The 26,452-nt window shown below is 46.0% G+C and overlaps 1 protein-coding gene across 2 annotated transcripts in view; it reads left to right on the forward strand.

Moving 5' to 3' along the window:
* The window catches only part of LOC139418279 (arf-GAP with coiled-coil, ANK repeat and PH domain-containing protein 2-like), a 71,782-nt gene that overhangs the window by 15,875 nt on the left and 29,455 nt on the right, over positions 1–26,452 (forward strand). For both annotated transcript variants that reach the window (XM_071167663.1, XM_071167738.1), the window contains exons 2-9: positions 791–848; positions 2,955–3,074; positions 5,605–5,658; positions 6,670–6,728; positions 8,100–8,283; positions 15,313–15,357; positions 15,470–15,565; positions 18,389–18,463. In XM_071167663.1, coding sequence (XP_071023764.1) covers positions 791–848; positions 2,955–3,074; positions 5,605–5,658; positions 6,670–6,728; positions 8,100–8,283; positions 15,313–15,357; positions 15,470–15,565; positions 18,389–18,463 — 691 coding nt within the window. The remainder of the gene's footprint in view (positions 1–790; positions 849–2,954; positions 3,075–5,604; positions 5,659–6,669; positions 6,729–8,099; positions 8,284–15,312; positions 15,358–15,469; positions 15,566–18,388; positions 18,464–26,452) is intronic.

The raw sequence follows: 26,452 nt of genomic DNA on the forward strand, positions 1-26,452 counted from the left end.
CCTTAGTCTGCTGCTCTCTCCCTCCGCTGAGACTGACCATCAGATGCAGGCTCCATCAGCCCAGAGCCATAAAAATAAAAAATATTTTTAAATGTATGCTCACTGAGCTGTGCCTCACATGTAATACAACTGATCTATTACCAGTGCTGAGAAGAACAACAAAGCATTGGCAGGGCAATTCAAGCAAAACCAATATGCGGTGCTGTTTTGCCCCTACTGTCCCCACCTGCACAAACCTCATTACTACAGAACTGTTTTTAATTGGTTAATGTTGCATAGTCTTATATTTTTTGTCATGGAAAAAAAACATGGCTGTCATTTTGACTCTGTGATCTCGATTCAAAAAGGTTGGTGACCTCTGTTCTAAAGTGACTTCTTGAAATTGTTATTCCAGTTTCCTCTTCCTCTCCAGTGGCTTGCTGCTGCTCCAAGGGTGTTGTTCCTGGGAAGACCAAAATGTGCTTTGCCACGTTTTAGTTGGAACAAAGTGCCAGATTTAGGCCCATGGCGTTACCCAATGTGTCATCTCTCAATCTGGCCCCTCGTGGGGTGTGTTCCCTTTTCCCTCCGCTTTTTGCTTCCTTTCTGCGTCAACCCTACACACAGCACCAACATCACGTGGAATGCTCATTTCAGTTGAATGACTCACCTTCCAGTGCAAAGCAGTGTATCGACCGTCCATTTTCCCTTGTATCCTTTAAAATAAATCATTGACTGTTATCAGTTGAAATGAAGCCCCCCCCCCCCTTCTACAAGTAGAGTAACTGTAATGCTGTTTTTCTCCTCACAGGGCCACTATAGAGGAGGTGGAAGGGGATGTTGGAGAGTTGGAGTCCAAACTCGACAAGGTGAGTCCATATGGTCCAGATTTGGGCTTGGATGAACACAGTGATGGAACTCCTGCTGTTTGTGTAGATGAACCACTCCCTCGTCATAGTAACCCTGTGTCCCGGTCCCCTTTAACTGGCCTGAGATCAGTACGAGTTGACCTGGAGTGACCCGGTGTCCCTGTCCCCTTTAACTGGCCTGAGATCGGTACGAGTTAACCTGGAGTGAGGAAACGAGAGTCTCAATCTGGAAAGATGGTTACATAAGAGGAGTGTGATGAAATCCCACTTGTAGTTCTATAAAGACCCTGCAGCCAGTCACTGGAGCATTTTTCTTTAAAAAACTGTTGGTGGAAGAGGTGGGATTTTACTTATTGCTTGCAAGGTTACTCACTATTCCTATATCTCCAGTGATTGCGGACTGCATTGTTATTGGTGTCTCCCCCACCTCTCATACAATACCCTGGTGTCACTTCCCTGTTGCTCTGCAGCGGAAGGATCTGCTCCAGGAGTCGTGGTGTGACTGCAGGGTGAGGGATGGAGGGGTGTGCCTGGAAGAGGAGGCTAAAGTTCAGGCTTTTCTAAGAAACTAGGCCTTGCCATTGAGAAAGAGAGCTACCCACACAACCAAGTTTAATCTTAAAGCAACAGGTTTCATTGGGACAATATTAATTCCTCTTGGGTGTAAAAAATATAGAAACTTAAGATAATAATGTTGAATGACCAGTCATACAAGGAGGTAGCAGTCAATGACGGCACGAATGCCCTGACTACACCGCCCGCGTCGCAAAATAAATGTAGGAATCTGTTATTCAATTATTGCACCCACACTGCTCGTGTGCGTCAACGAGTGTCTGCGTTGCCAAGGGCTAAAATAGAAGTCATTTCTATTTCTGACGCAGATCGCGCTGCAAGTCCTGCCTCTCCCATCTCCTCATTGGTTATACACACGTGGGTGATTGAAAGACTAACTTTGTTGCCGGTCGTTGTATGTGAAATACTATGGAAGTTTAGATGCCAATCACCATATAAGTTCAAAGATGAAAAAGCCTGGAAGGAGGAGAGATGACTAGAAATTATTCGGTTGACCAATTTATGTGTGGATTAATTGTCGGGGTAGAGGACCTTGTGCATTTCAGGTAAAATAACAACTCAATGTTTATCTCAGGACAAATTAGCTAGCAAGTGCAAGCTAGCTAGCGAAATTGCCATACATGTTTAATGCTTTTCGACCTGTCCCCAAATTAATGTAACTGGTTCCGAGTTTGTTTTGATATTTTAACCTGCGTGTCGTGATCGCGTTTGGTGTGTGGAGGCAAAATAAATGTATGCATGATGGTGCACGCAGCCAATTTGGGTTCCGTGTTACACGGAAGTGCGCAGCTTTCTTGGGAGGGAAATGCAACCTCAGTGACAGGTTTTTTTTTTCTGGCTCAAAAAGGGTAGGTGGTGGCCGTGGTGTGTGAATTTGAGAACATTTTAGGGGCCCCCCATTGTTGGCGGTGTATAGACATTTTAGCAATTTTCTTGCGATTCTACAAATTAATCCATGGAGCTGAGACCTTTTTTTGCGGCTTTAAAGCTAATTTCCTTTATTCTACACATTTTGTCATGCAGCTGAGAGAATGTTGCCGTTTTTAAGAGATCCTTCGGTATTTTAACAATGAGGCCCTTTGTCTACTTCCCCCAGAGTCTCAGATGAAGTTGTGGATACCATTTGTCTCTGTGTCAAGTATGAAGGAAATTGGAGGTCGTTTTGTGATCCAAAGCTAACTAAATTCTATGCATTTTGCCATGGCTAATGCTGTGTTCTTCTGCTCAAACATAACAATATACTGCTAAATATTATTATTATTATTATTAGTAATTTTTTTTTATTCTTCCTGACTGTTTAGCTTTTATTTTGGTGATTGATAGTTCTCAAGCATTATATAAAATAAAAAGTATATTTCTGGTGGATTTAAATTTTAGATTATCATCCTTTCTCCAAGTTGTTTATTTATCAAACTTCCAGTGTTTGAACATGGAAAAGTGTCCTAAAGGGCCAGCGTGGAAAGCAAGCACTATTTCATCCATTACTAACTTCTGTCATCCCTCTCCCTTTCTCTCTCGTTCTCTCACCTCTAGCTGGTGAAGCTATGCATCGGGATGATCGACGCCGGCAAGGCTTACAACACGGCAAACAAACAGTTTGTCAATGGAATCCGCGAGCTCGCTGCGAGCTCCACCAAAGATGAAGTCATTGAGGTAAAAGACCTATGTTAACTTCGCTTGAGATTCTCAAGTCCAAACTGTCTGTTCATACTGTTAGACAACCGCCAGTTCCCTCGACTCTCTTTACTGGGACTTCTCTGTTATCTTCTCAGACATTTCTGCATTGAGGGTTCTGCATTTCAGTTCCTTTTTCGTGTCACTTTCCTTTACAGCTTCTCCCCTGGGTCTGAAGTTCAGCCATAGTGCATTTTTCTGAAAGAATGCCCTGGCTGAAGAATTCTCCCTGAAAGCACAATTGTTGCTCAAGGTTCCAATGACCTAAAGCAGCATAGCTCTACACTCGTGGATTTCCTCTTACCCATACCTCAGTCACCCTCCGGAGGTTCTACTAGTCTGGGATTCAGTGTTTATGCCCCGTCGTGTCAGGGCTTGACTAAATGTCCACTGGTGCCACTTCATTTTACTGTTGGTGGCACCGGCCCATGATTTGGTCACACCAGGAAAGAAATCTGAAACGTCGCTCAATAGAAAAAGCAAGTCATTTCTTATTAAGCCATTCACAGTGCTTTATTAAAACATGTAATAGACTACTGGGATGGTAGTCAAGAAATCATTTGAATCCAACGCATCCATACAGGAACGGTAAATTCCATGTCCTAAATAAAACGATGCGTTTGTAGCCACTCGTAATGGCCGATGCGGGTTTTGCACACTCCATATCTCATAAAGCCATATAAAAAAATCTTGGTTGTAAAATAGTTGCTATAGAGCACAAATGAGAAATAAAAAATTATACCTACAGAAAGCTGAGATCCTCCTCTCTTTTTAAGCGTGTTTCTCCTGCAATTGGATTTTGAAATGTTAGTCTACAATCAGGACAAACACTTTATTCTCCCAGTGTGCAGGGGGGAGAGGGAGTAAGTGGCTTGCTCAGCACAGCAGTAGGTCCAGTGAAACTGGCACAGCTGCAGGGCGGGACTTTAATGACAGGATAAATGTGAGAATAATGCACATTTATGGTTTGACCGAATCCTGTTTTTAACCTCCTGGAAAAAAGTGACCTTTGGTATGAAGTGACCATGTAGAAAGGGCAGCCAAGTCAAAGGGTCGCAAAATGCAACTAAATGTTCGCAGCCTGGAGCCGTGTGTGTGAGAGACTATTTCATACAATAGGACTATTATCCATAATACATTTTTGTCTTAGACAGAGGTTTTCACACAGCACTGTTCTGTCCCGTGTATCTGGACCTAACGTCGCTGTTCTGTCTAGACCTAACGTCGCTGTTCTGTCTGGACCTAACGTCGCTGTTCTGTCTGGACCTAACGTCGCTGTTCTGTCTGGACCTAACGTCGCTGTTCTGTCTGGACCTAACGTCGCTGTTCTGTCTGGACCTAACGTCGCTGTTCTGTCTGGACCTAACGTTGCTGTTCTGTCTGGACCTAACGTTGCTGTTCTGTCTGGACCTAACGTTGCTGTTCTGTCTGGACCTAACGTTGCTGTTCTGTCTGGACCTAACGTTGCTGTTCTGTCTGGACCTAACGTTGCTGTTCTGTCTGGACCTAACGTTGCTGTTCTGTCTGGACCTAACGTTGCTGTTCTGTCTGGACCTAACGTTGCTGTTCTGTCTGGACCTAACGTTGCTGTTCTGTCTGGACCTAACGTTGCTGTTCTGTCTGGACCTAACGTTGCTGTTCTGTCTGGACCTAACGTCGCTGTTCTGTCTGGACCTAACGTCGCTGTTCTGTCTGGACCTAACGTCGCTGTTCTGTCCCGTGTATCTGGACCTAACGTCACAATACAGATTGATTTGATTTTTTATATTTAACTTTATTTGTCACATGTGCCAAATACAACACGTGTAGCAGGTAGCCTAGTGGTTAGAGCGTTGGACTTGTAACCGAAAAGGTTGCTGGGTCGAATCCCCGAGCTGACAAGGTAAAAATCTGTCCTTTTGCCCCTGAACAAGGCAGTTAACCCACTGTTCCCCGATAGGACGTCCATGTAAATAAGAATTTGTTCTTAACTGACTTGCCTAGTTAAATAAATACAAACTGTGAAATGCTCACTGACAAGCCCTTAACCAACAGTGCAGTTTAAGAAAGCGTTTATTTATCAAATATTTACCAAATAAACTAAAGTAAAAAAAAGAATAATTCACACAATAAAACAATAATGAGGCTATATACTGGGGGTACCGGTACCGAGTCAATGTGCGGGGGGGGGTACAGGTTAGTCGAGGTAATTTGTACATGTAGGTAGGGGTGAAGTGACTATGCATAATTAATAAACAGTGAGTAGAACGATTAATTTGATTTAATTGTTCAGCAGTTTGGGGGGTAGAAGCTGTTAAGGAGCCTTTTGGTCCTAGACTTGGCACTCCGGTACCGCTTGCCGTGCGGTAGCAGAGAGAACAGTCTATGACTTGGGTGACTGGAGACCTAGTATCTAACGTGCAGACCCTAGTATCTAACGTGCAGACCCTAGTATCTAACGTGCAGACCCTAGTATCTAACGTGCAGACCCTAGTATCTTTGTGTTACTCTTATTTTTTTTCTCCCACAGTCCAGTCTCACAACGTTTGCTGAGAGTCTGCAGGAGATGATCAACTATCACACGGTATGACATTTGATTTTAAAACGGAACGTGGTTGTGATATACAGTTGGCTTGTGTGTCTAACCCAAAGACCATCAATGTTAAGTGCCAGTGGGTGGTTTTGACAGGAATGGGACCTTAAAATAGTCGGGCTTTCGTCTCGCTGAAAAGCAGAACTGCAAAGCCAAAAACATTTCATGTTCCAAACACAGCCTTTAACCGCATGTAACAGGGAACAAACGTCCTGTCTGCTTAAATGCCTCCCTAGTCTCTTCTTTCAAGTGTGGTAGGACACTTGTTAATGTCCTACCCTCTCTACCATTCCCCCTAAACCCTATGGTGCACCAGAGCAGGTTTTAGATGGTGACTTAACACTGGAGAGACCTCCCAGGTCCTGTCTTAGTGTCCTACTGCCTAAACCCTAGGGTCTGAGACCATGACTCGACACTGGAGACTGCAGTGAGATCAGCTGAATGATTTGTTCCAAGTTTGCTACTCCAGTGTTAACCCCGAGCACATGATCCTTAAAGCACAGAGCCAAAAATCTGTTTTGTCACCAGAGCACGGCCCTCCCCTCCTGTCCCAACCACACTGGCCGTATTGTCTGGTCCTGCATCAGCAGGTTCAACACCGTGAGGCCTTCAGCTTTGGTGTGTCTGAGGCTAATTTAGCTAACTGTCCGTTTCGGGAAGGAAGCTCTATGAGTCGGTCTCTGACTAACTAGCTGCTTCACGGCATGTCATTTTTGAGCTGATTGGGTTTTGAAACCTTATAGGCTGGTGTGAATTAAAATATGCCTGAAGGGGGACAGTCCGAACAATGCTGATTTTTATTTGTCACGTTTTGTGAACTCTTCTATAAAGTAGAGGTACACACCCTGGTGCGATGGAGTGCTGACTTGCAGAACACACACCATTTGCGTGTAAATAAACGAGTTTCACACACTCCAGCTCGTCATAATTAAATGTGAAAAGGTTGCGGCTGTTACTCGGTTGGACAGGTACTTAATCAGTCATTTGTTTCTCTGCTTATAGATTTTGTTTGACCAGGCCCAGCGATCGATTAAGACACAGCTTCTAACATTTGTCAAAGAGTAAGTATGTCAACACATCACTGTTAAGTGTTCTTCTTGTACATAATAACAGTGGACATTAAGTTATGAACAGTATCTCTGTATTTAACATACAAATGGTTTCTGATAGATCATGATCTTGGTCGAAAATAACTAAGGAAGTAAATGACATGGTCGAGCCGTGTGTAAAAAAATACAAAATAAAATCACACCGCACAACTGCTCAAAAGGAGGAAGCCCACGCACACAAGCATCACATGCTTATGAATGAAGAGATTAGGGACAGCACATCGACACAATGGAGGATTGGATTAGACTCAGTACAGGATGCGGATGCAATGTGTAATGCTAGGTTATTTGTTCAGAATATTAGCTTCTGTTAAAATAATGTACACTTGTTAAGCTACTCGCTAATGCACCCACATTTTCCCAGAGAGTTTGCGTAAGAGTTTAAGCCTGCCTTTGCCCACACCACATACAAGCAAAACTCCTACATCAGGGTTCTTTTTTTTTTTTAAAGAAACACTCAAAACTATCTAACCAAACAATTACTCACTCCTCCTAAGCAGTCCAAGGTGACTTTTATTTTACTCAGACTCGAGCAGTACAAGCCAAAAAACAAGATTTTGAGTACAAGCCAAAAAACAACATTTTGAGTTGAGGTAGTAACATTTTCCTCTGTTTAGAGTAACTAGTGTCCTCCATGTCTGTACCAATTCCTTTTAAATGTACAATGTCACACTGCACACACTAGCTAATGATTCAGGGTGCATGTGAGGCTAATAGCCGAATAGTCATTAATTGCTTTGTCAAGTACTTAACTCGAGCATATGACATCACTCTGAAGGAGGTAGACTCATTTGGACTCACAAGAAGGGAGAGAAATGATATGTTTATGGACGTTACTTTCCTTCAAAATACCATAGACATAGAAGATAGACTTTTTCCTCAAATGATTAGCTAGACCGCTTGTTAATACAATTTTCAACGTCGCACATTTTCTTATTTTCTCCTGAGTGGATTCAATTGGTCCTTTCTTCTTGGTTACTGGTATTTGGGCTATTACAGCCACTAGTTCTGGTTATTTTTTTTAACAATGTGAATCATAGAATCTCACTTGCGCTTTTTAAAATGTATTTGAAAAAAAAAATGAACTATGTGAAACCAGAGAGAATCTCATTCTCCATTTTTAACTTGTACAACCAAAACATGGCTGCAAAGAATGTCTCAAAAATAAAATAAACAATTGAATGACGAATGAATGAAAGAAAGCAATGCCTATATTCCTGGATGAAGTACAATTTGACTAAATTGACAAACATTTAGCGGAGATGAGGCTTTCCTCGGTGTGTCATACGTATTTCTGACCTATGTTTTAACTCCCGCCCTTAGGGACCTGCGGAAGTTCAAAGAAGCTAAGAAGCAGTTTGACAAGGTGAGTGAGGAGAAGGAGGCGGCGTTGAACAAGAACGCCCAGGCGCCTCGCAACAAGCAGCACGAGGTGGAGGAGGCCACCAACATCCTGACGGCTACGCGCAAGTGCTTCCGCCACATCGTCCTTGACTACGTCCTCCAGGTACAGACCCAGGATCAGTTTACCTTTTATAAATCCTTAACTTAACCTTCGGAGGTAAGTAAACATGCTTAGACTGACCTTTTTTTATATATACGTTTTTCAACTTCATCCTACTATGAATTAGCAAAGACATGTGTTCACCAAGCCCTGTCCTGGAGAGCAACCCCCCAGTGGGCCAGGTTTAGTTTCAGGCCAACACCTGCAAATAGCAGATCATTGGCTGAATCGGTGTCACGATTGTATTCAAGGGCAAAACTTAGCTTTGCACTGGAAAACAAAAAATTGGTGTTTCATATTGGACTAGTTCAGTCCCTCCGTTTCAGTCCGTTTTCTTCTGTTTGTTGTCAAATTAATACAATTCAGGTGTGACCGTGTTAGGCTGGAACAATAGAGCCCCACAGTGGAGGTGTCATAATAACCATTGGACTGTTAGCTTAAGAGGCCCATCGGACATATTCTTTGGCCACTATACCTATTTTGCCAATTGGCCTGGTTTACCACACGGAGGAGCCCTGCTGATCCGTCTGCCGATGTAACAACACGAGGGGGCCACAACAGACTTTCTTCCGTCGCGACGTCCCTCAAAGGCCCTTCTGCTAGCTTGCTAACCCCTGCTCACTAGCTGCCTGAAGCCACTCACTGGACTCCAATGATCACTCGACTACGAATGCCTCTCCCTAACGTCAAAATGCTTTGTCCATTGCTGTTTTGGTTAGTAATTATTCCCTTATTTCACTGTAGAGCCTCTAGCCCTGCTCAATACGCCTTCGTTAACACTTTAGTTCCACCTCCCACACATGCGGTGACATCAGCTGGTTTAAATGATAGTCTCTAGAAATATCTCTCATCTTCACTCTATGTACAGGTCTACCCCCACTGTATTCACATCCTACCATCCCTTTGTCTGTACATTATGCCTTGAATCTATTCTACCTTGCCCAGAAACCTGCTCCTTTTACTCTCTGTTCTGAACGTACTAGACGACCAGTTCTTTTAGCCTTTAGCCGTACACTTATCCTACTCCTCCTCTTTTCCTCTGGTGATGTGGAGGTTAATCCAGGCCCTGCTGAGCCTAGCTCCACTCCCATTCCCCAGGCACTCTCATTTGTTGACTTTTGTAACTGTAAAAGCCTTGGTTTCATGCATGTTAACATTAGAAGCCTCATCCCTAAGTTAGTTTTATTCACTGCCATAGCACACTCTGCCAACCTGGATGTCCTGGCCGTGTCTGAATCATGGCTTAGGAAGACCACCAACAGTCCTGAAATTTCCATCCCTAACTATAACATTTTCTGACAAGATGGAACTGCCAAAGGGGGCGGAGTTGCAATCTACTGCAGGGATATCCTGCAGAGTTCTCTTACTATCCAGGTCTGTGCCCAAACAACGAGCTTCTACTTTTAAAAATCCACCTCTCCAGAAACAAGTCTCTTACCGTTGCAGCTTGCTATAGACCATCACCTGCCCCCAGCTGTGCCCTGGACACCAAATGTGAATTGATTGCCCCCCATCTATCTACAGAGCTCGTGCTGTTAGGTGACCTAAACTGGGACATCCTTAACACCCCGGCCATCCTACAATCTAAGCTAGATGCCCTCAATCTCACACAAATTATCAATGAACCCACCAGGTACAACCCCAAATCCGTAAACACGGGCACCCTCATAGATATCATCCTAGCCAACCTGCACTCTAAATACACCTCTGCTGTCTTCAACCAGGATCTCAGCGATCACTGCCTCATTACCGACGTCCGTAATGGGTCTGCGGTCAAGCGACCACCCCTCATCACTGTCAAACGCTCCCTAAAACACTTCAGCGAGCAGGGCTTTCTAATCGACCTGGCCTGGGTATCCTGGAAGAATGTTGACCTCATTCCGTCAGTAGAGGATGCCTGGTTATTCTTTAAAAGTGCTTCCTCACCATTTTAAGTAAGCATGCCCCATTAAAAAAAAATTGAACCAGGAACAGATATAGCTTTTGGTTCAATCCAGACCTAACTGCCCTTGACCAGCACAAAAACATCCTGTGGGGTACTGCGTTAGCATCGAATAGCCACCGCGATTTTTAACTTTTCAGGGAAGTTAGGAACCAATATACACAGGCAGTTAGGAAAGCTAAGGCTTTTTCATGTGCATCCTATAGCACTATCTCCCAAAGGTTCTGGGACACTAAAGTCCATGGAGAATAAGAGCACCTCCTCCCAGCTGCCCACTGCATTGAGGCTAGGAAACACTGTCACAACAGATAAATCAGCGATTAATTGAGAATTTCAATAAGCATTTTTCTATGGGGGGCCTGTTGTCCTCTGGCAGTCTCTATGGGTGTGCCACAGGGTTCAATCCTCGGGCCGACTATTTTCTCTGTATACATCAATGATGTTGCTCTTGCTGCCCTAGTAAAACTGACTATCCTGCCGATCCTTGACTTAGGCGATGTCATTTACACAATAGCCTCCAACACTCTACTCAGAAAATTGGATGCAGTCTATCAGTGCCATCCGTTTTGTCACCAAAGCCCCATATACTACCCATCACTGTGACCTGTATGCACTCGTTGGCTGGCCTTCGCTTCATATCCGTCGCCAAACCCACTAGCTCCAGGTCATCTATAAGTCTTTGCTAGGTAAACCCTGCCTTATCTCAGCTCACTGGTCACCATAGCAGCACCCACCCGCAGCACGTGCTCCAGCAGGTATATTTCACTGGTCATCCCCATAGCCAATTCTATCACATTTACATAAGTATTCTGACACTTTACTCAGTACTTTGTTGAAGCCCTTTGGCAGCGATTACAGCCTTGAGTCTTCTTGGGTATGATGCTGCAAGTTTTGGCACACCTGTATTTGGGGAGTTTCTCCCATTCTTCTCTGCAGATCCTCCCTCTCAAGCTCTGTCAGGTTGGATGAGGAGTGTCGCTGCACAGCTATTTTCAGGTGTTTCCAGAGATGTTAGTCCGGGCTCTAGCTTGGCCACTCGAGCATTCAGAGACTTGTCTTGAAGCCGCTCCTGCGTTGTCTTGGCTGTGTGCTTAGGGTTGTTGTCCTGTTGGAAGGTGAACATTTGCCCCAGTCTGAGATCCTGAGCGCTCTAGAGCAGGTTTTCATCAATGATCTCGCTGTTCTTTGCTCCGTTCATCTTTGCCTCGATCCTGACTAGTCTCCCAGCCGCTGAAAAACATATACGTAGTATTGGCCAGGTGGTGAGCGGTGCATGGTTTCCAGGCGTGACACTTGGCAATCAGGCCAAAGAGTTCAATCTTGGATTCATCAGACCTGAGATTCTTGTTTTTCATGGTCTGAGAGTTATTTAGGTGCCTGTTGTCAAAACTTTTGCTCTGACATGCACTGTCAACTGTGGGACCTTATATAGATCGGTGTGTGCCTTTCCAAATCATGTCCAATTAATTGAATTTACGACAGGTGGACTCCAAGTTGTAGAAACGTCTCATGGATAATCAATGGAAACAGGATGCAGCTGAGCTCAACGTTGAGTCTCATAGCAAAGGGTCTGAATACATATGTAAATAAGGTATCGTTTTTTTATTTGTAATAAATTTGCTAACATTTCTAAAAATCTGTTTTCGCTTTGTCATTATGGTTACAGCCTTATTCTAAAACCACATTAAATAAAAAATGTTCCTCAAACAATCCCACAATGCCCCTTAACAGAATGTGGAAAAAGGGAAGGGGTCTGAACTTTGAATGCTCTGTGTTGCTACCCTAGGGTCACCCACCACTTATAAAGAAAATGTTGCGCTTTATTATTCAAAAACATAAAATACTGTAAAAGAAATGTAACACCGTGATATGGTGTTTGGCCGTATCGCCCATCTTCTCCAGGTTTGATGCAATCATATTAGATGATAAATAACCTAGATATGGCAGCTATTATTCTACTATAGCAAGAGTCTGCTTGGTTGGTTGCGGTCTCTCGTCTCTCGCTCTCTCCTCGATGTTCCTGTGTCACTTGCTCACTTGGAGTAGCCTACACACACAGCATGGCCCCTGCTAGAGCGTCCCCTCTCTCTACCTCCTCTCACAGTAGCCTACGCACACAGCACGGCCCCTGCTAGAACGTCAACTCTCTCTCACAGTAGCCTACACACACAGCACGGCCCCTGCTAGAGGGTTACCTCTCTCTACCTCCTCTCACAGTAGCCTACACACACAGCACGGCCCCTGCTAGAGGGTTACCTCTCTCTACCTCCTCTCACAGTAGCCTACACACACAGCACGGCCCCTGCTAGAGGGTTACCTCTCTCTCCCTCCTCTCACAGTAGCCTACACACACAGCACGGCCCCTGCTAGAGGGTTACCTCTCTCTCCCTCCTCTCACAGTAGCCTACACTCACAGCACGGCCCCTGCTAGAGGGTTACCTCTCTCTCCCTCCTCTCACAGTAGCCTACACACACAGCACGGCCCCTGCTAGAGGGTTACCTCTCTCTCCCTCCTCTCACAGTAGCCTACACACACAGCACGGCCCCTGCTAGAGGGTTACCTCTCTCTCCCTCCTCTCACAGTAGCCTACACACACAGCACGGCCCCTGCAAGAGGGTTACCTCTCTCTCTCTCCTCTCACAGTAGCCTACACACACAGCACGGCCCCTGCTAGAGGGTTACCTCTCTCTCCCTCCTCTCTCTCTCGTGCTTTATCAGCCCCGGATGTAGCTTAATAATGGCCTTTTCTGCTGTTTCTCTCCCTCGGATCGGACAGGGTCTGGGTCAAACCAGGTCTAGTTGTCCTCGGGTCCGTTCGGAACGGGTCTCTCTTTTTAAAAATGTATTTCTGCAAATCGGGTCTTTCTGGCCAAGTCCCTGGGCCCCTGTCCCTGGGCCCCTGTCCCTGGGCCCCTGTCCCTGGGCCCTTTCGGAACAAGTCCAACTTTTTGGAACCGCAAAGGCCTCTACTCTGTAGCATGAAAGTAAAGGCCAAAGTGTCCATGCAATGCAGACCCTGATAAGAATCCTCACACTCAGGCACATTCAGCCTATAGGTCCAACAGGGTGCTGTTCACTCACTCGTCCCATAGATGGTCATAGTGTTTAGGGCTGTCACATTTAGTCTGAAGACCCAGGCTTGGCTTTTACAGTACACATGGCTTTTACAGTACACAAGGTATATTTCCCTGATAGCTTAGCTGACCTTTCACAATGGAGAGAACAGTCGTATATCACCAGAATTCATTTACATGAATACAGCCCTGCCTGCTCCTGGGCGGCTGCTCCTGGGCGGCTGCTCCTGGGCGGCTGCTCCTGGGCGGCTGCTCCTGGGCGGCTGCTCCTGGGCGGCTGCAGTGATGATTCATGGACAATGTCGGCTGATAAGGGGACCAGCCGTAGCCATAATGTGCGGCCCAAATTACACCTTATTCTTAATTTTAGTGGACTGCTTTTGGACTAGGGCCCATAGGACTCTGGTCAAAAGTAGTGCGCTATATAGGGAATAGGGTGCCATAAGACTCTGGGCTAAAGTAGTGCACTATATAGGGAATAGGGTGCCATAAGACTCTGGGCTAAAGTAGTGCACTATATAGGGAATAGGGTGCCATAAGACTCTGGGCTAAAGTAGTGCACTATATATAGGGAATAGGGTGCCATAAGACTCTGGGCTAAAGTAGTGCACTATATAGGGAATAGGGTGCCATAAGACTCTGGGCTAAAGTAGTGCGCTATATAGGGAATAGGGTGCCATAAGACTCTGGGCTAAAGTAGTGCACTATATAGGGAATAGGGTGCCATAAGACTCTGGGCTAAAGTAGTGCACTATATAGGGAATAGGGTGCCATAAGACTCTGGGCTAAAGTAGTGCACTATATAGGGAATAGGGTGCCGTTTGTGACGAAGATAGTGTTGCTGTGAATGGGGAAGTGGACTGTTTTCTAGTGCATACGTTTCACAATGAGGGCATTTTTCTGTTTTCAAGGGCTGATTGATAAATGATCTGTCTCTCTCGTCCCCTAAATGGGGTAGTGTAGTATTGAGCTTTTCTGCTATTAAGCACCGATAACCTATAGCCCATGCCTTGAAATCACAGCTGATAAAAACAATTTAAAAGGGGGCATTCCACCTAAGTTGTACATTTTTTAATGTGTTCTGTACGAGTGAGTTGTTCGTGTCGACGACCCCCCTTTTATCAGCTGTACTGGAATATTAAGACCTTTACCAGTTGACTCTGTGCTTTACGTTGCTCAATATCCTCTCAACTGCCCAGTGGGTAAACAACCAACGCCCTAGAACCTTCCGCAGGTCTTTAATCCTTCAGCAGATATCAAGCAGATATGAAAGATGGTAGAAGCAACATGGTGATAGCACTCCAACTCTCCCGTCCTTTGTCGCTTGCTTCCACCGATCAAATATCTACACGCACTACATCATGAATTTGTCCGCGTTGGCCCAGATTAAGAAAAGTCCCCGTTTCTTTTATAGCTCCTCCGGCTTGAAATGAACCTGATTTGACCTGCAGACTGCAACAGGCTGTGTGTGTGTGTGTGTGTGTGTGTGTGTGTGTGTGTGTGTGTGTGTGTGTGTGTGTGTGTGTGTGTGTGTGTGTGTGTGTGTGTGTGTGTGTGTGTGTGTGTGTGTGTGTGTGTGTGTGTGTGTGTGTGTGTGTGTGTGTGTGTGTGTGTGTGTGTGTGTGTGTGTGTGTGTGTGTGTGACGTTAATTAACTCTGTCTAAAGGGTAAACCCGATAGGTCATAGCAGTTTGTGTACAGTGCAGCTGGGCATATGAGATCACAGGACACATCCTGACTGCAGCATCTCTCTGCTAGAGGGAGGAGGGGCTCCCCCTGATGTCAAAGAGAGGGATAGCCATCTATTCAATCTAGAGTGGCGTAATTCTTGCTAATTATATGCTAGTCATGATGCCCGTTTTTAATGGGGACCAATTAATTTGAAATACATTTAAAGTTGACTGGTTGGAACTAGGAAGTGTTTGTGATTCCATAATTTCACTAGTACAGTGCTCTCTCTAGCTTTCTCATAGACATAATCTAACCCTGAACCCCCCCCCCCCCCCCACACACAGATCAATGTACTACAGTCCAAGAGAAGATCGGAAATTCTCAAATCGGTAAATATTGTTTTCTAGAGGACTTCCTCATATAAACCTAAGTACCAGTATGTTGATCCTACATCTCTTGCCTCATATCCGACATCTTTGATTGGTCTGTTCCTCTCCGCAGATGCTGTCCTTCATGTACGCCCACCTGACCTTCTTCCATCAGGGTTACGACCTTTTCAGTGAACTGCAACCGCTGATGAAACAACTGGGGGGACAGGTAGGCCTTTACCCTGTTGTCTCCCGTTGTACTGTAGCTACACCTGGCCACAGCCCTGGGCCGCTCATGCCTTCTCCTCGGGAGAGGTTTCATAGCCCTGAACTATCTCACCTGATTCACCTAGTCGGTCTTTATGATTAGTCGACATGTTGAATCAGGTGTGCTTGATCTGGATTATATCAAATGCATGTAACGTCAGGGCGACCTTCCAAGGAGAGGTTTGAGAACCTCGGTCATGGGCAGGGCGCCCTCCGGGGAGAGGTTTGAGAACCTCGGTCATGGGCAGGGCGCCCCCCCGAGGAGTGGTTTGAGAACCTCGGTCATGGGCAGGGCGCCCTCTGGGGAGAGGTTTGAGAACCTCGGTCATGGGCAGGGCGCCCCCCCGAGGAGAGGTTTGAGAACCTCGGTCATGGGCAGGGCGCCCTCTGGGGAGAGGTTTGAGAACCTCGGTCATGGGCAGGGCGCCCCCCCGAGGAGAGGTTTGAGAACCTCGGTCATGGGCAGGGCGCCCCCCCGAGGAGAGGTTTGAGAACCTCGGTCATGGGCAGGGCGCCCCCCCGAGGAGAGGTTTGAGAACCTCGGCCATGGCATTGCTCTCGATACAGAATGGTGTAGCCATGATGGAAGTCAACGCTTGGCCTCCCTGCTTCGGAGTTGAGCTGAAAACGAATTGCTTCTGCCTATAAACAGTTCTCTGTTCTGGGTTCACAAATGTGCCCTAGTTGTGGCACTAGGCAGGGTCTTTGGCTAGAGATAATGCACTTTCGTGTGTGTGTTTGCCGTGGTCACTGGTCAGATAAACCAGCAGATTTCTTCCTTGCCGGGGAGGTTTAAACGGAAAATGTGACCGAGCTCTTCCTGCTGCTGTTTCTCCTGCTGCTGATCCTCCTGCTGCTGTTCCTCCTGCTGCGATGATTATTATCTTGGTAGAGCAGAGTGGAAATGAGGAAGCTGGATGAGGAATGGTTATTTGTGGTTCATTGGAACTCTAATCCTAAGTAATACGTTTCCTCTGTCATCAGGTAGTGTTTTCCTCTCTGTGAGATGAGTTATCCTAGCTGCTGATTTAGATTCATTAAGAGGAGACTAGAATTACACTGATGTAGGAAACAAGCTCTGGGGTCATCCAGTGACCTAATTAAACAGTCAATAAATTACTCAATCTGAAGTTGTTTTAATGGAGTGGATGTGGCGCTAACCACGAAGGAGAGAATAAATCTCCCCACGATCCAATTTCACACATGATAACGCATCAATGGTGGCATCCATTTTGTTCAAGGAGGAGAGCTCATCTCTTAGAGGAGCAGCTGTTTATCCACGGTACATCGACATGTCTATGGGCTAGATTGAAAAGGAGCAAGCAGACTATCCTCTAGCTACATCAAAGGGCTGTTCAAGATAGTTTAGTAGCCTAGTTTGGGGTCTCTGGTTGCTAGTTTTCAGTTTCCCCTACAGACAGACTTGATCTCAAATACTTGCTAATCTAAAGTGTCTTCCTCGTCTCACATCCTACATCTGCACTGTTCTGAAAACACTAGATCCCCTATACCCGACTGGTGGGGTCAGTACGGGCCACAGGTCCTGACTACAAAATCACACACCAGAAAATATATATTTATAATAATTTTTTGGGGTGGAACTCAGGCTTCGACTCCTGGTATCATAAAAACACACGTCATGGAAAATGTGTTGAATTGCAGGAAATTAGCTTTAAAGTAGCGTTTTCTCTCCGTCCACAAGAAGGGCGTGAACAGTTTGGGGTTGCGAGGTGGGGGGTTTGTTACTATGCCGATTTTAAATGACAATATACATATGAACCTTTGCCACCTAGGACATTTGTGTGCCCATCGGACCTTCTCAGACAGTACTTCAGCACCCTAGCACTTCTCAGACAGTACTTCAGCACCCTAGCACTTCTCAGACAGTACTTCAGCACCCTAGCACTTCTCAGACAGTACTTCAGCATCCTAGCACTTCTCAGACAGTACTTCAGCATCCTAGCACTTCCCAGACAGTACTTCAGGACCCTAGCACTTCCCAGACAGTACTTCAGCACCCTAGCACTTCCCAGACAGTACTTCAGCACCCTAGCACTTCCCAGACAGTACTTCAGCATCCTAGCACTTCTCAGACAGTACTTCAGCATCCTAGCACTTCTCAGACAGTACTTCAGGACCCTAGCACTTCCCAGACAGTACTTCAGCATCCTAGCACTTCTCAGACAGTACTTCAGCACCCTAGCACTTCTCAGACAGTACTTCAGTACCCTAGCACTTCTCAGACAGTACTTCAGGACCCTAGCACTTCTCAGACAGTACTTCAGTACCCTAGCACTGGAGGCATTAAAGCAATATTGCAGAAGCCTACTGGGGATTGTGGGGAACAGCGCTGGACCGTGTTCATTAGGCACCAGATGTAAGAGCGGGAGGGACTTCCTGGACTTGTCCAATCAGATAGTCATATTTGATTATTGCCCAATGAACACAACCCTGTTGAGGTTGTGGAAGCCTCTTTAAGACTACTGGTATGGGCACGAGGTATTTGTAGGCTTAAGGTGAGCAAAACCATGCAACCTACTTTTAATTTTACCTTTATTTAACTAGGCAAGTCAGTTAAGAACAAATTCTTATTTTCAATGACGGCCTAGGAACAGTGGGTTAACTGCCTGTTCAGGGGCAGAACGACAGATTTGTACCTTGTCAGCTCGGGGATTTGATCTTGCAACCTTCCGGTTACTAGTCCAACGCTCTAACCGCTAGGCTACCCTGCCGCCCCACATTTACTCACACACTTAATGGTTTCACACACTCTGCTGTGTTTCAGCTGGACCTGCTGGTGGTGGATGCAGCCAAAGAGAAGAGGGACATGGAGCAGAAACACTCCACCATTCAACAGAAGGTACAACCCCCCCCCCCCGTTCCCCCGTCCCCGACAGCTCTATGAGCCTCTGGTCTAGAGTGGTGATCTGATGGGAGGGGATCTCTCAGCGATTTTAAAAAGCCTTTCTTATTATATTCCTACCCTTTTCTATTAGGACCAGCCCTGAAACTCTGCTGCGATTTTCAAAAATACCCCCCCCCCCCCCCAGACATAGAAAAATACAGTATGTATTGTTATGAATGGAGCCATTATTAACTATCTACGTCATTGGAGAGGCTTGGGTAATGGCATCTCATTGGATAGGTTTGGGTAATGGCATCTCATTGGACAGGCTTAGGTAATGGCATCTCACAGGCTACGTCCTAAAATGGCGTTCTGGTAAAAAATGGTGCTCTACATAGTGAATAGGATGCCATTTGGTACACAACGTTAGGGTGATCTCATACAGTCACACAACTTACATTATTCAAGGGGGTCGGAAGCTCCAGAAGGCTCACTTAACAACGGGTATGTTTCACCACCACCATCACCATCACAGCCCTCTAATGCCACCGTGTTGGGTGGTAGATGTCATCTAGGCCTAAGTCACCAACTAAATCCCCAGAAAAATTCCCATTTAAATTGTGTGCATGGAGGGGTCCCCTGCGAAAGAGACCTTGGTCTCAATGGAACTCCCCGTTAAAGGTCAAATAAATCAAATTCCTTTTGTATTGGTAGTTAATGTAAGTCCAAGACACTTGGGACAAGTCTAACTGAAACCTGTTTTTGTACATTTGGTGAGTTTTTTTTTTAAGTGCGTCTGTGTGTTTCTGCCTGGCCTCATGTAGTCTGCGTCTTCAAGGAAATGTCTTTCTCGCTCCCTTTTTTAGTGTGTGGGTGTGTGTGTGCGCGCACGCGGCACGTGGTGAGCAGCAGCTGGCTCTCCAGCCTAAGCACCATTTCCAGCCAGGACCTCTCTCATAGGTGGCCCGTGCCAACTTCTGCTCGTCCTTGAGCTCATTGCTTCCCAGCGCCCTCACTCTCCAACCCCCCCCCCCCCTCCCTTTCAGTCGAATGCTATTTTTATATTGTCTCGCTCCCTCCATCTCCCTCTACCTCGGTACTTCATTCCCTCTTTCCCTCTCTCGCTGCCTCTTTCATACACTCCCTCTTTCCCTCTCTCTCTGCATTTCTCCTAACTCCTTCTTTCCCTCTCTCTCTGCCTTTCTCCTAACTCCTTCTCGTCTTTCCCCTCCCGCTCGTTCTGCCAGTATGTATAAGCAGTTCTAATCTCTCCTCTTTCTTCCTCCTCCACTCTCTACTCTTTCCCAGGCTGCTCTGCAGGTAAGCCTTTTCCCCTGCCCATTTTTGTCTCTGTCCTGTTTCTGTGCTGTCTCCTGTTCTTTCTGCATGTTGACTGCCCCTGACAGGGATTTAGTAGACTGCTATAGCAAAACCAACCCAGTCATTCATGTAGACAGACTAATGTATTCACCATGATGTATTATTGACACATGCCTGACGTGACCGGGTTAATTACATGCCTGACGTGACCGGGTTAATTACATGCCTGACGTGCTCTATGTCGTGTGTATCCGTTGAAGTCCATGCATGCCAACTGTGGTAAATGCCAATCATTCATTCACCTTGTGTATTGTTGATACAGCATATTCTTTAACTCTCTAGTCATTAAGCCTTGCTGCAAAGGGAATGGAAGAGAGATTTTGTTAGGTTGATAAATCTCAAACAATAAGCTAAATGCTATAGGTGCTATTGACATTCACCTTGCCTAGACTCATGTGCATTTCATCTTCATGAGTGTGTTTTAGTAAGTCTTATATCTATCTACCTGTGTGACTTACTAATTGCCAGAGGGCGCCATCGTGTCACTAAGAACCTCATTGGACGAAGGGGGCTTGAAGTTTGTTCATGCTGCAGAAAAACATGCGTCTGTTCACAGGCGTACAGTGTGTGAGAGGGAGGAGTCGGCTCCATGGCTCTCAAACAGAAGCTGTATAAATGTTTCATGCCGGAGCTACTCTGCATGGAGTTGTGTTGGTTATTCTAACCCCATAGCACCAGCCAGCATCGACTTACTCACACACACACACACACACACACACACACACACACACACACACACACACACACACACACACACACACACACTCTCTCACATCCCATCAATCTACACACACACACACTCTCACATCCCATCAATCTACACACACACACACTCTCACATCCCATCAACCTAAACACACTCTCACATCCCATTGACCTTCGCAAGCCGATGGGGCCTTAGCGGAAGGGGGAGGGGCCAAGCTCAGCCAGTAGCGGTGACAAGTGTTGATGACGGACACACACAGAGGGAAGGGAGGGAGGTTTTGTTGTGGAGAGGCAGCTAACCTGCGACTGTGACGGGGCTGTCACTAGAGATGCTGCGATGGGACAGGTGAAGGTAGATAACGCTAGCTAACCATCGTCACGGTGACTGGGACACACATACACTAACCTGTCACAGACATGGAGATGGAGATTTTCAGCAGGTTCCACTATGTGTGGTATCTGGTGAGAGCGCTGGAGGAATAGGGCAAAATGTGTGTTATTCTTTTCAGCTTGTCATGGCTCTGTGCTATGGGCATTCTCTGTGTGGTTAACAATCTCCATCTTGTATGTCAGAGAAACAAGTGTCCTCTTTTTTTCTTTTTTTCAGTTTCTGTGTTTCTCAGCCTTTCTTGTTCTTCCGTTGTGAGTCTTTTAGGGGACAGAGGTTGATGGCCACAGCTTTTGCGCGTGGAGGTCCTCTGTACGTAATCGTTCATTTTAATTTGATATTTATCATTGTCCCCCCGCCCCCCAACCCCCACCCAACCCCACCTCTCCTGCCTGCACAACCGGAGTGATGACTGATTTGCATTGTCATGCTGTACATTAATGATTTTTTGCCGAGGCGTGTTTTTTTTTCTTCTCATTCTAATGTATGGCTCCAATTGTTTTTTCCTCCTCACTACAAAGCATTAGCCTGGTCCCAGATTAGTTTTGGCTGCCATTCCAACTCCTTGTCACTCATTGTCCAGTTGGCAAGGCCGGTTGCTGTCATTACTTAGGTCCCGTTGTGAACCATTTACTTCCTCTTCTCCTTGAAGCAATACCTGATTGAACATGTATGAGAAGCTATGTGGTACAACCCTGCCTTCACCTTCCAATCCTGTTAGATTGCTGATTACTTCAAGGTAGGAGAGAAGGATTAAAAAAATATATATATATATAACTTTTAAAGCAGGGCGATGGTTTGCCCACACAATCGATTTTTGCCTTGGTCTTTGATTGGTTGGGGTTTGGATTCTATGTCCCGGTCTGTCTTCAGCCCTTGCTGATTGGCCGCTGTGCAGTATGGCTTTGTGTTTGGGTCTTACGGACAGGCTCCAGTTGTAGTAGTGTCTTCAGAGGGATGGCATGTTTTCACCGCTTCCCAAAATTAACAACTATTTCATTCCTCCAGGGTACATGCTGGGACACAGCCCCTGAATAATACATACAGCCCAAAAAGACTTAAGAGTCTGACTAGGTTACACACTAGTGAGGCTACACTGTACAGCGAGGCTACACTGTACAGCGAGGCTACACTGTACAACGAGGCTACACTGTACAACGAGGCTACACTGTACAACGAGGCTACACACTAGTGAGGCTACACTGTACAACGAGGCTACACTGTACAACGAGCCTACACTGTACAACGAGGCTACACACTAGTGAGGCTACACTGTACAATGAGGCTACACTGTACAATGAGGCTACACTGTACAACGAGGCTACACTGTACAACGAGGCTACACACTAGTGAGGCTATACTGTACAACAAGGCTACACTGTACAACAAGGCTACACACTAGTGAGGCTATACTGTACAACGAGGCTACACTGTACAACGAGGCTACACACTAGTGAGGCTATACTGTACAACGAGGCTACACTGTACAACGAGGCTACACACTAGTGAGGCTATACTGTACAACAAGGCTACACTGTACAACGAGGCTACACACTAGTGAGACTATACTGTACAACGAGGCTACACTGTACAACGAGGCTACTCACTAGTGAGGCTATACTGTACAACGAGGCTACACTGTACAACGAGGCTACACACTAGTGAGGCTATACTGTACAACGAGGCTACACTGTACAACGAGGCTACACACTAGTGAGGCTATACTGTACAACGAGGCTACACTGTACAACGAGGCTACACACTGAGGCTACACTGTACAACGAGGCTACACTGTACAACAAGGCTACACACTAGTGAGGCTATACTGTACAACGAGGCTACACTGTACAACGAGGCTACACACTAGTGAGGCTATACTGTACAACGAGGCTACACTGTACAACGAGGCTATACACTAGTGAGGCTATACTGTACAACCATGCTACACTAGTGAGGCTATACTGTACAACGAGGCTACACTGTTCAACGAGGCTACACACTAGTGGGGCTATACTGTACAACGAGGCTACACTGTACAACCAGGCTACACACTAGTGAGGCTATACTGTACAACGAGGCTACACCCTAGTGAGGCTATACTGTACAACCAGGCTACACACTAGTGAGGCTATACTGTACAACGAGGCTACACACTAGTGAGGCTATACTGTACAACCAGGCTACACACTAGTGAGGCTATATGGTACAACCAGGCTACACACTAGTGAGGCTATATGGTACAACCAGGCTACACACTAGTGAGGCTATACTGTACAACGAGGCTACACTGTACAACGAGGCTACACACTAGTGAGGCTATACTGTACAACGAGGCTACACACTAGTGAGGCTATACTGTACAACGAGGCTACACTGTACAACGAGGCTACACACTAGTGAGGCTATACTGTACAACGAGGCTACACACTAGTGAGGCTATACTGTACAACCAGGCTACACACTAGTGAGGCTACACTGTACAACGAGGCTACATACTAGTGAGGCTATACTGTACAACGAGGCTACACACTAGTGAGGCTATACTGTACAACCATGCTACACACTAGTGAGGCTACACTGTACAACCATGCTACACACTAGTGAGGCTACACTGTACAACGAGGCTACACACTAGTGAGGCTACACTGTACAACGAGGCTAAACACTAGTGAGGCTACACTGTACAACGAGGCTACACTGTACAACGAGGCTACACACTAGTGAGGCTATACTGTACAACCATGCTACACACTAGTGAGGCTACACTGTACAACGAGGCTACACAATAGTGAGGCTATACTGTACAACAAGGCTACACACTAGTGAGGCTATACTGTACAACCAGGCTACACACTAGTGAGGCCATACTGTACAACCAGGTTACACCCTAGTGAGGCTATACTGTACAACGAGGCTACACTGTACAACCAGGCTACACACTATTGAGGCTTTATGGTACAACCAGGCTACACACTAGTGAGGCTACACTGTACAATCTAATCACATTTTATTTGTCACATGTGTTGAATACAACAGGTGTAGTAGACCTTACAGTGAAATGCTTTACAGGATACAACAAGGCAACACTGTAAAATGAGGCCTTAGTTACTGTAAGTAGACTGTGCACACTAGGCTAAGTCATCTCCTCTTCCTCAGGTGTCTTTCGAGCATTACATTATATCTGTTCATTTGTCCGTCAGTTCGACGTCTCAGACAGCACAGGCCCAGGTTTTGACTAAACTTGGGTGAATGATGCGTGTTGCCATAGAGATCCGGCATTTGACTAAATTCCCCCTGATTGGCCATAAGGCTGGAGCTATGGTAATTACCTGGAATGTGTGAGTCACACCAGAGAGGAAGAAGCCAGGGGGTAACTTTTGAAGGCATTTGTATTTTCAGTGTTCGATCGGCCCACTTGTATCTGGTCAATATATCGGATCATCTGTGGTCACACACAGTAATTGAAATGTGTTAGTCACATGAGATATCTCAATTGGCCCGGGGGGGGCGGGGGGGGGGGGGGGGGGGGCTGCTGCATCATTTGTGGAGGACGACATGTTTACTGTTGCCTTGTTTGATCATGGTTAGTGATAAACCCAGCTGTCATATGAGACAGGATTTCCTTACCAAACTCTCTCACAAGACTGATTGGAGAGGGTGTGAGGAGGGCTCTGTCCTTTTGTCTTATTTAGAGTTGTTATTGTCACGGTGGAGGGCTGAAACATAATTATTTCCCCCCACGATGAAATGGGAGGGGGGGGGGGGGAACTATGGTCTGGATCTATCTCAGTTCGAATGTCAGTCACACGCAATATCTCACACCACTGGCCCGACGATTGACCCGTCTTGCTCACCACTGACCCGTCTTGCTCACCACTGGCCTGACGATTGACCCGTCCTGCTCACCACTGACCCGTCTTGCTCACCACTGACCCGACGATTGACCCGTCTTGCTCACCACTGGCCCGACGATTGACCCGTCCTGCTATGGAGATCCGGGAGGGAATCTGTTTTTTTATTTTTTATTTAACAATAATGCATTTTAAAACCGTGATAATCTCTAGTGGTAGTAAGAGTTGTGGTGCATTTAGTAGTTCCCCTCTCTTGGATTGAAGGGGTTCATTTAGTAGTTCCCCTCCCTTGGATTGAAGGGGTTCATTTAGTAGTTCCCCTCTCTTGGATTGAAGGGGTTCATTTAGTAGTTCCCCTCTCTTGGATTGAAGGGGTTCATTTAGTAGTTCCCCTCCCTTGGATTGAAGGGGTTCATTTAGTAGTTCCCCTCTCTTGGATTGAAGGGGTTAATTTAGTAGTTCCCCTCCCTTGGATTGAAGGGGTTAATTTAGTAGTTCCCCTCCCTTGGATTGAAGGGGTTCATTTAGTAGTTCCCCTCCCTTGGATTGAAGGGGTTCATTTAGTAGTTCCCCTCCCTTGGATTGAAGGGGTTCATTTAGTAGTTACCCTCCCTTGGATTGACACAGTTGGGCATCTTTGTACAGACATTTTCCGTTCCCCCTCCATTTGTCTGCCTGCCATTGCCTACACTCTGTACTGTACCCCCCCATCCAAAAATAACCTCTGTTGTCCTACAGTATAAGTGTGTATTTCAAACCAGGGGATTGCTAGGCTGAGGTGTTTAGCTCCAGGCCCCTTTGCTCAGGTTACAGTGCAGAGTGCAATCTGGTCCCACCACCACCACCACCACCCCGTTAGCTGTATGTAGAGGCCGAAGGTTTGATGTTGAAGCACAACACAGTGGTCAAACTCCTGTTACACGCAGATCAACCAACGGCGTCTTGCAGACAGATGCAGACCTTACTCTGGAGCGATTGGGACGACTATAGGCCAGTGGAACCAAGATCTGACCGTATGGTTTTGTGTTGCCGGGGGCAGATTTGACCGTGCCACTCTAAGGACATGTTGTGTGCTAGTAGTCATTTGGAACTGAGAGGATTTACTGCCATCGATTTACACTTGTTTATGTTTATTATCCTACAATTAAAGTCTTATCTTTCCTATCACAGATAGAATTTGACTTGCCTTGTTAAATAAAAGTTTTTTTTTAAAACAAACAGAAAACAAATGATCTGTTTTTATTAAATCCTATTGTTTGTCAATACTCTTAACAACAAGTTCAGCAGCACTTTGAACAGTGAATTTATAGAAGTTTTATCGCCCCCCCCATTCCCACCCTCTGACTACATGGTGTCCAGTGTCCCAGAGGCTTAGGAAAGTGTGGCAGGCTCGAGGGGGACGGCTATCTCATGACAGTGGTGGCCGGTTGGTTAAGTTTACAGGGGTGTCGGTGGCTCTTTCAGAGAGAAGGCAACTCTGCCCCAGACCACAGGTGTTAAAAGGATTGAGTCAGCTTACTGTCACAGGAAACAAGGACGAGGACCGATGCAACAGAACTAGAATGAGTAGAATGGACGTCCCCATTCAAGTTAATGACTCTATAATGGGTGGATTGGCAGCTGTTTTAAGAGTCTATTTCTATGGTCACTGCTACGTCCGCTTGGATCTCTCTTGGGCCT

The sequence above is a fragment of the Oncorhynchus clarkii genome, chromosome 1 (genome assembly GCF_045791955.1).
Source record: "Oncorhynchus clarkii lewisi isolate Uvic-CL-2024 chromosome 1, UVic_Ocla_1.0, whole genome shotgun sequence".
NCBI lineage: Eukaryota > Metazoa > Chordata > Actinopteri > Salmoniformes > Salmonidae > Oncorhynchus > Oncorhynchus clarkii.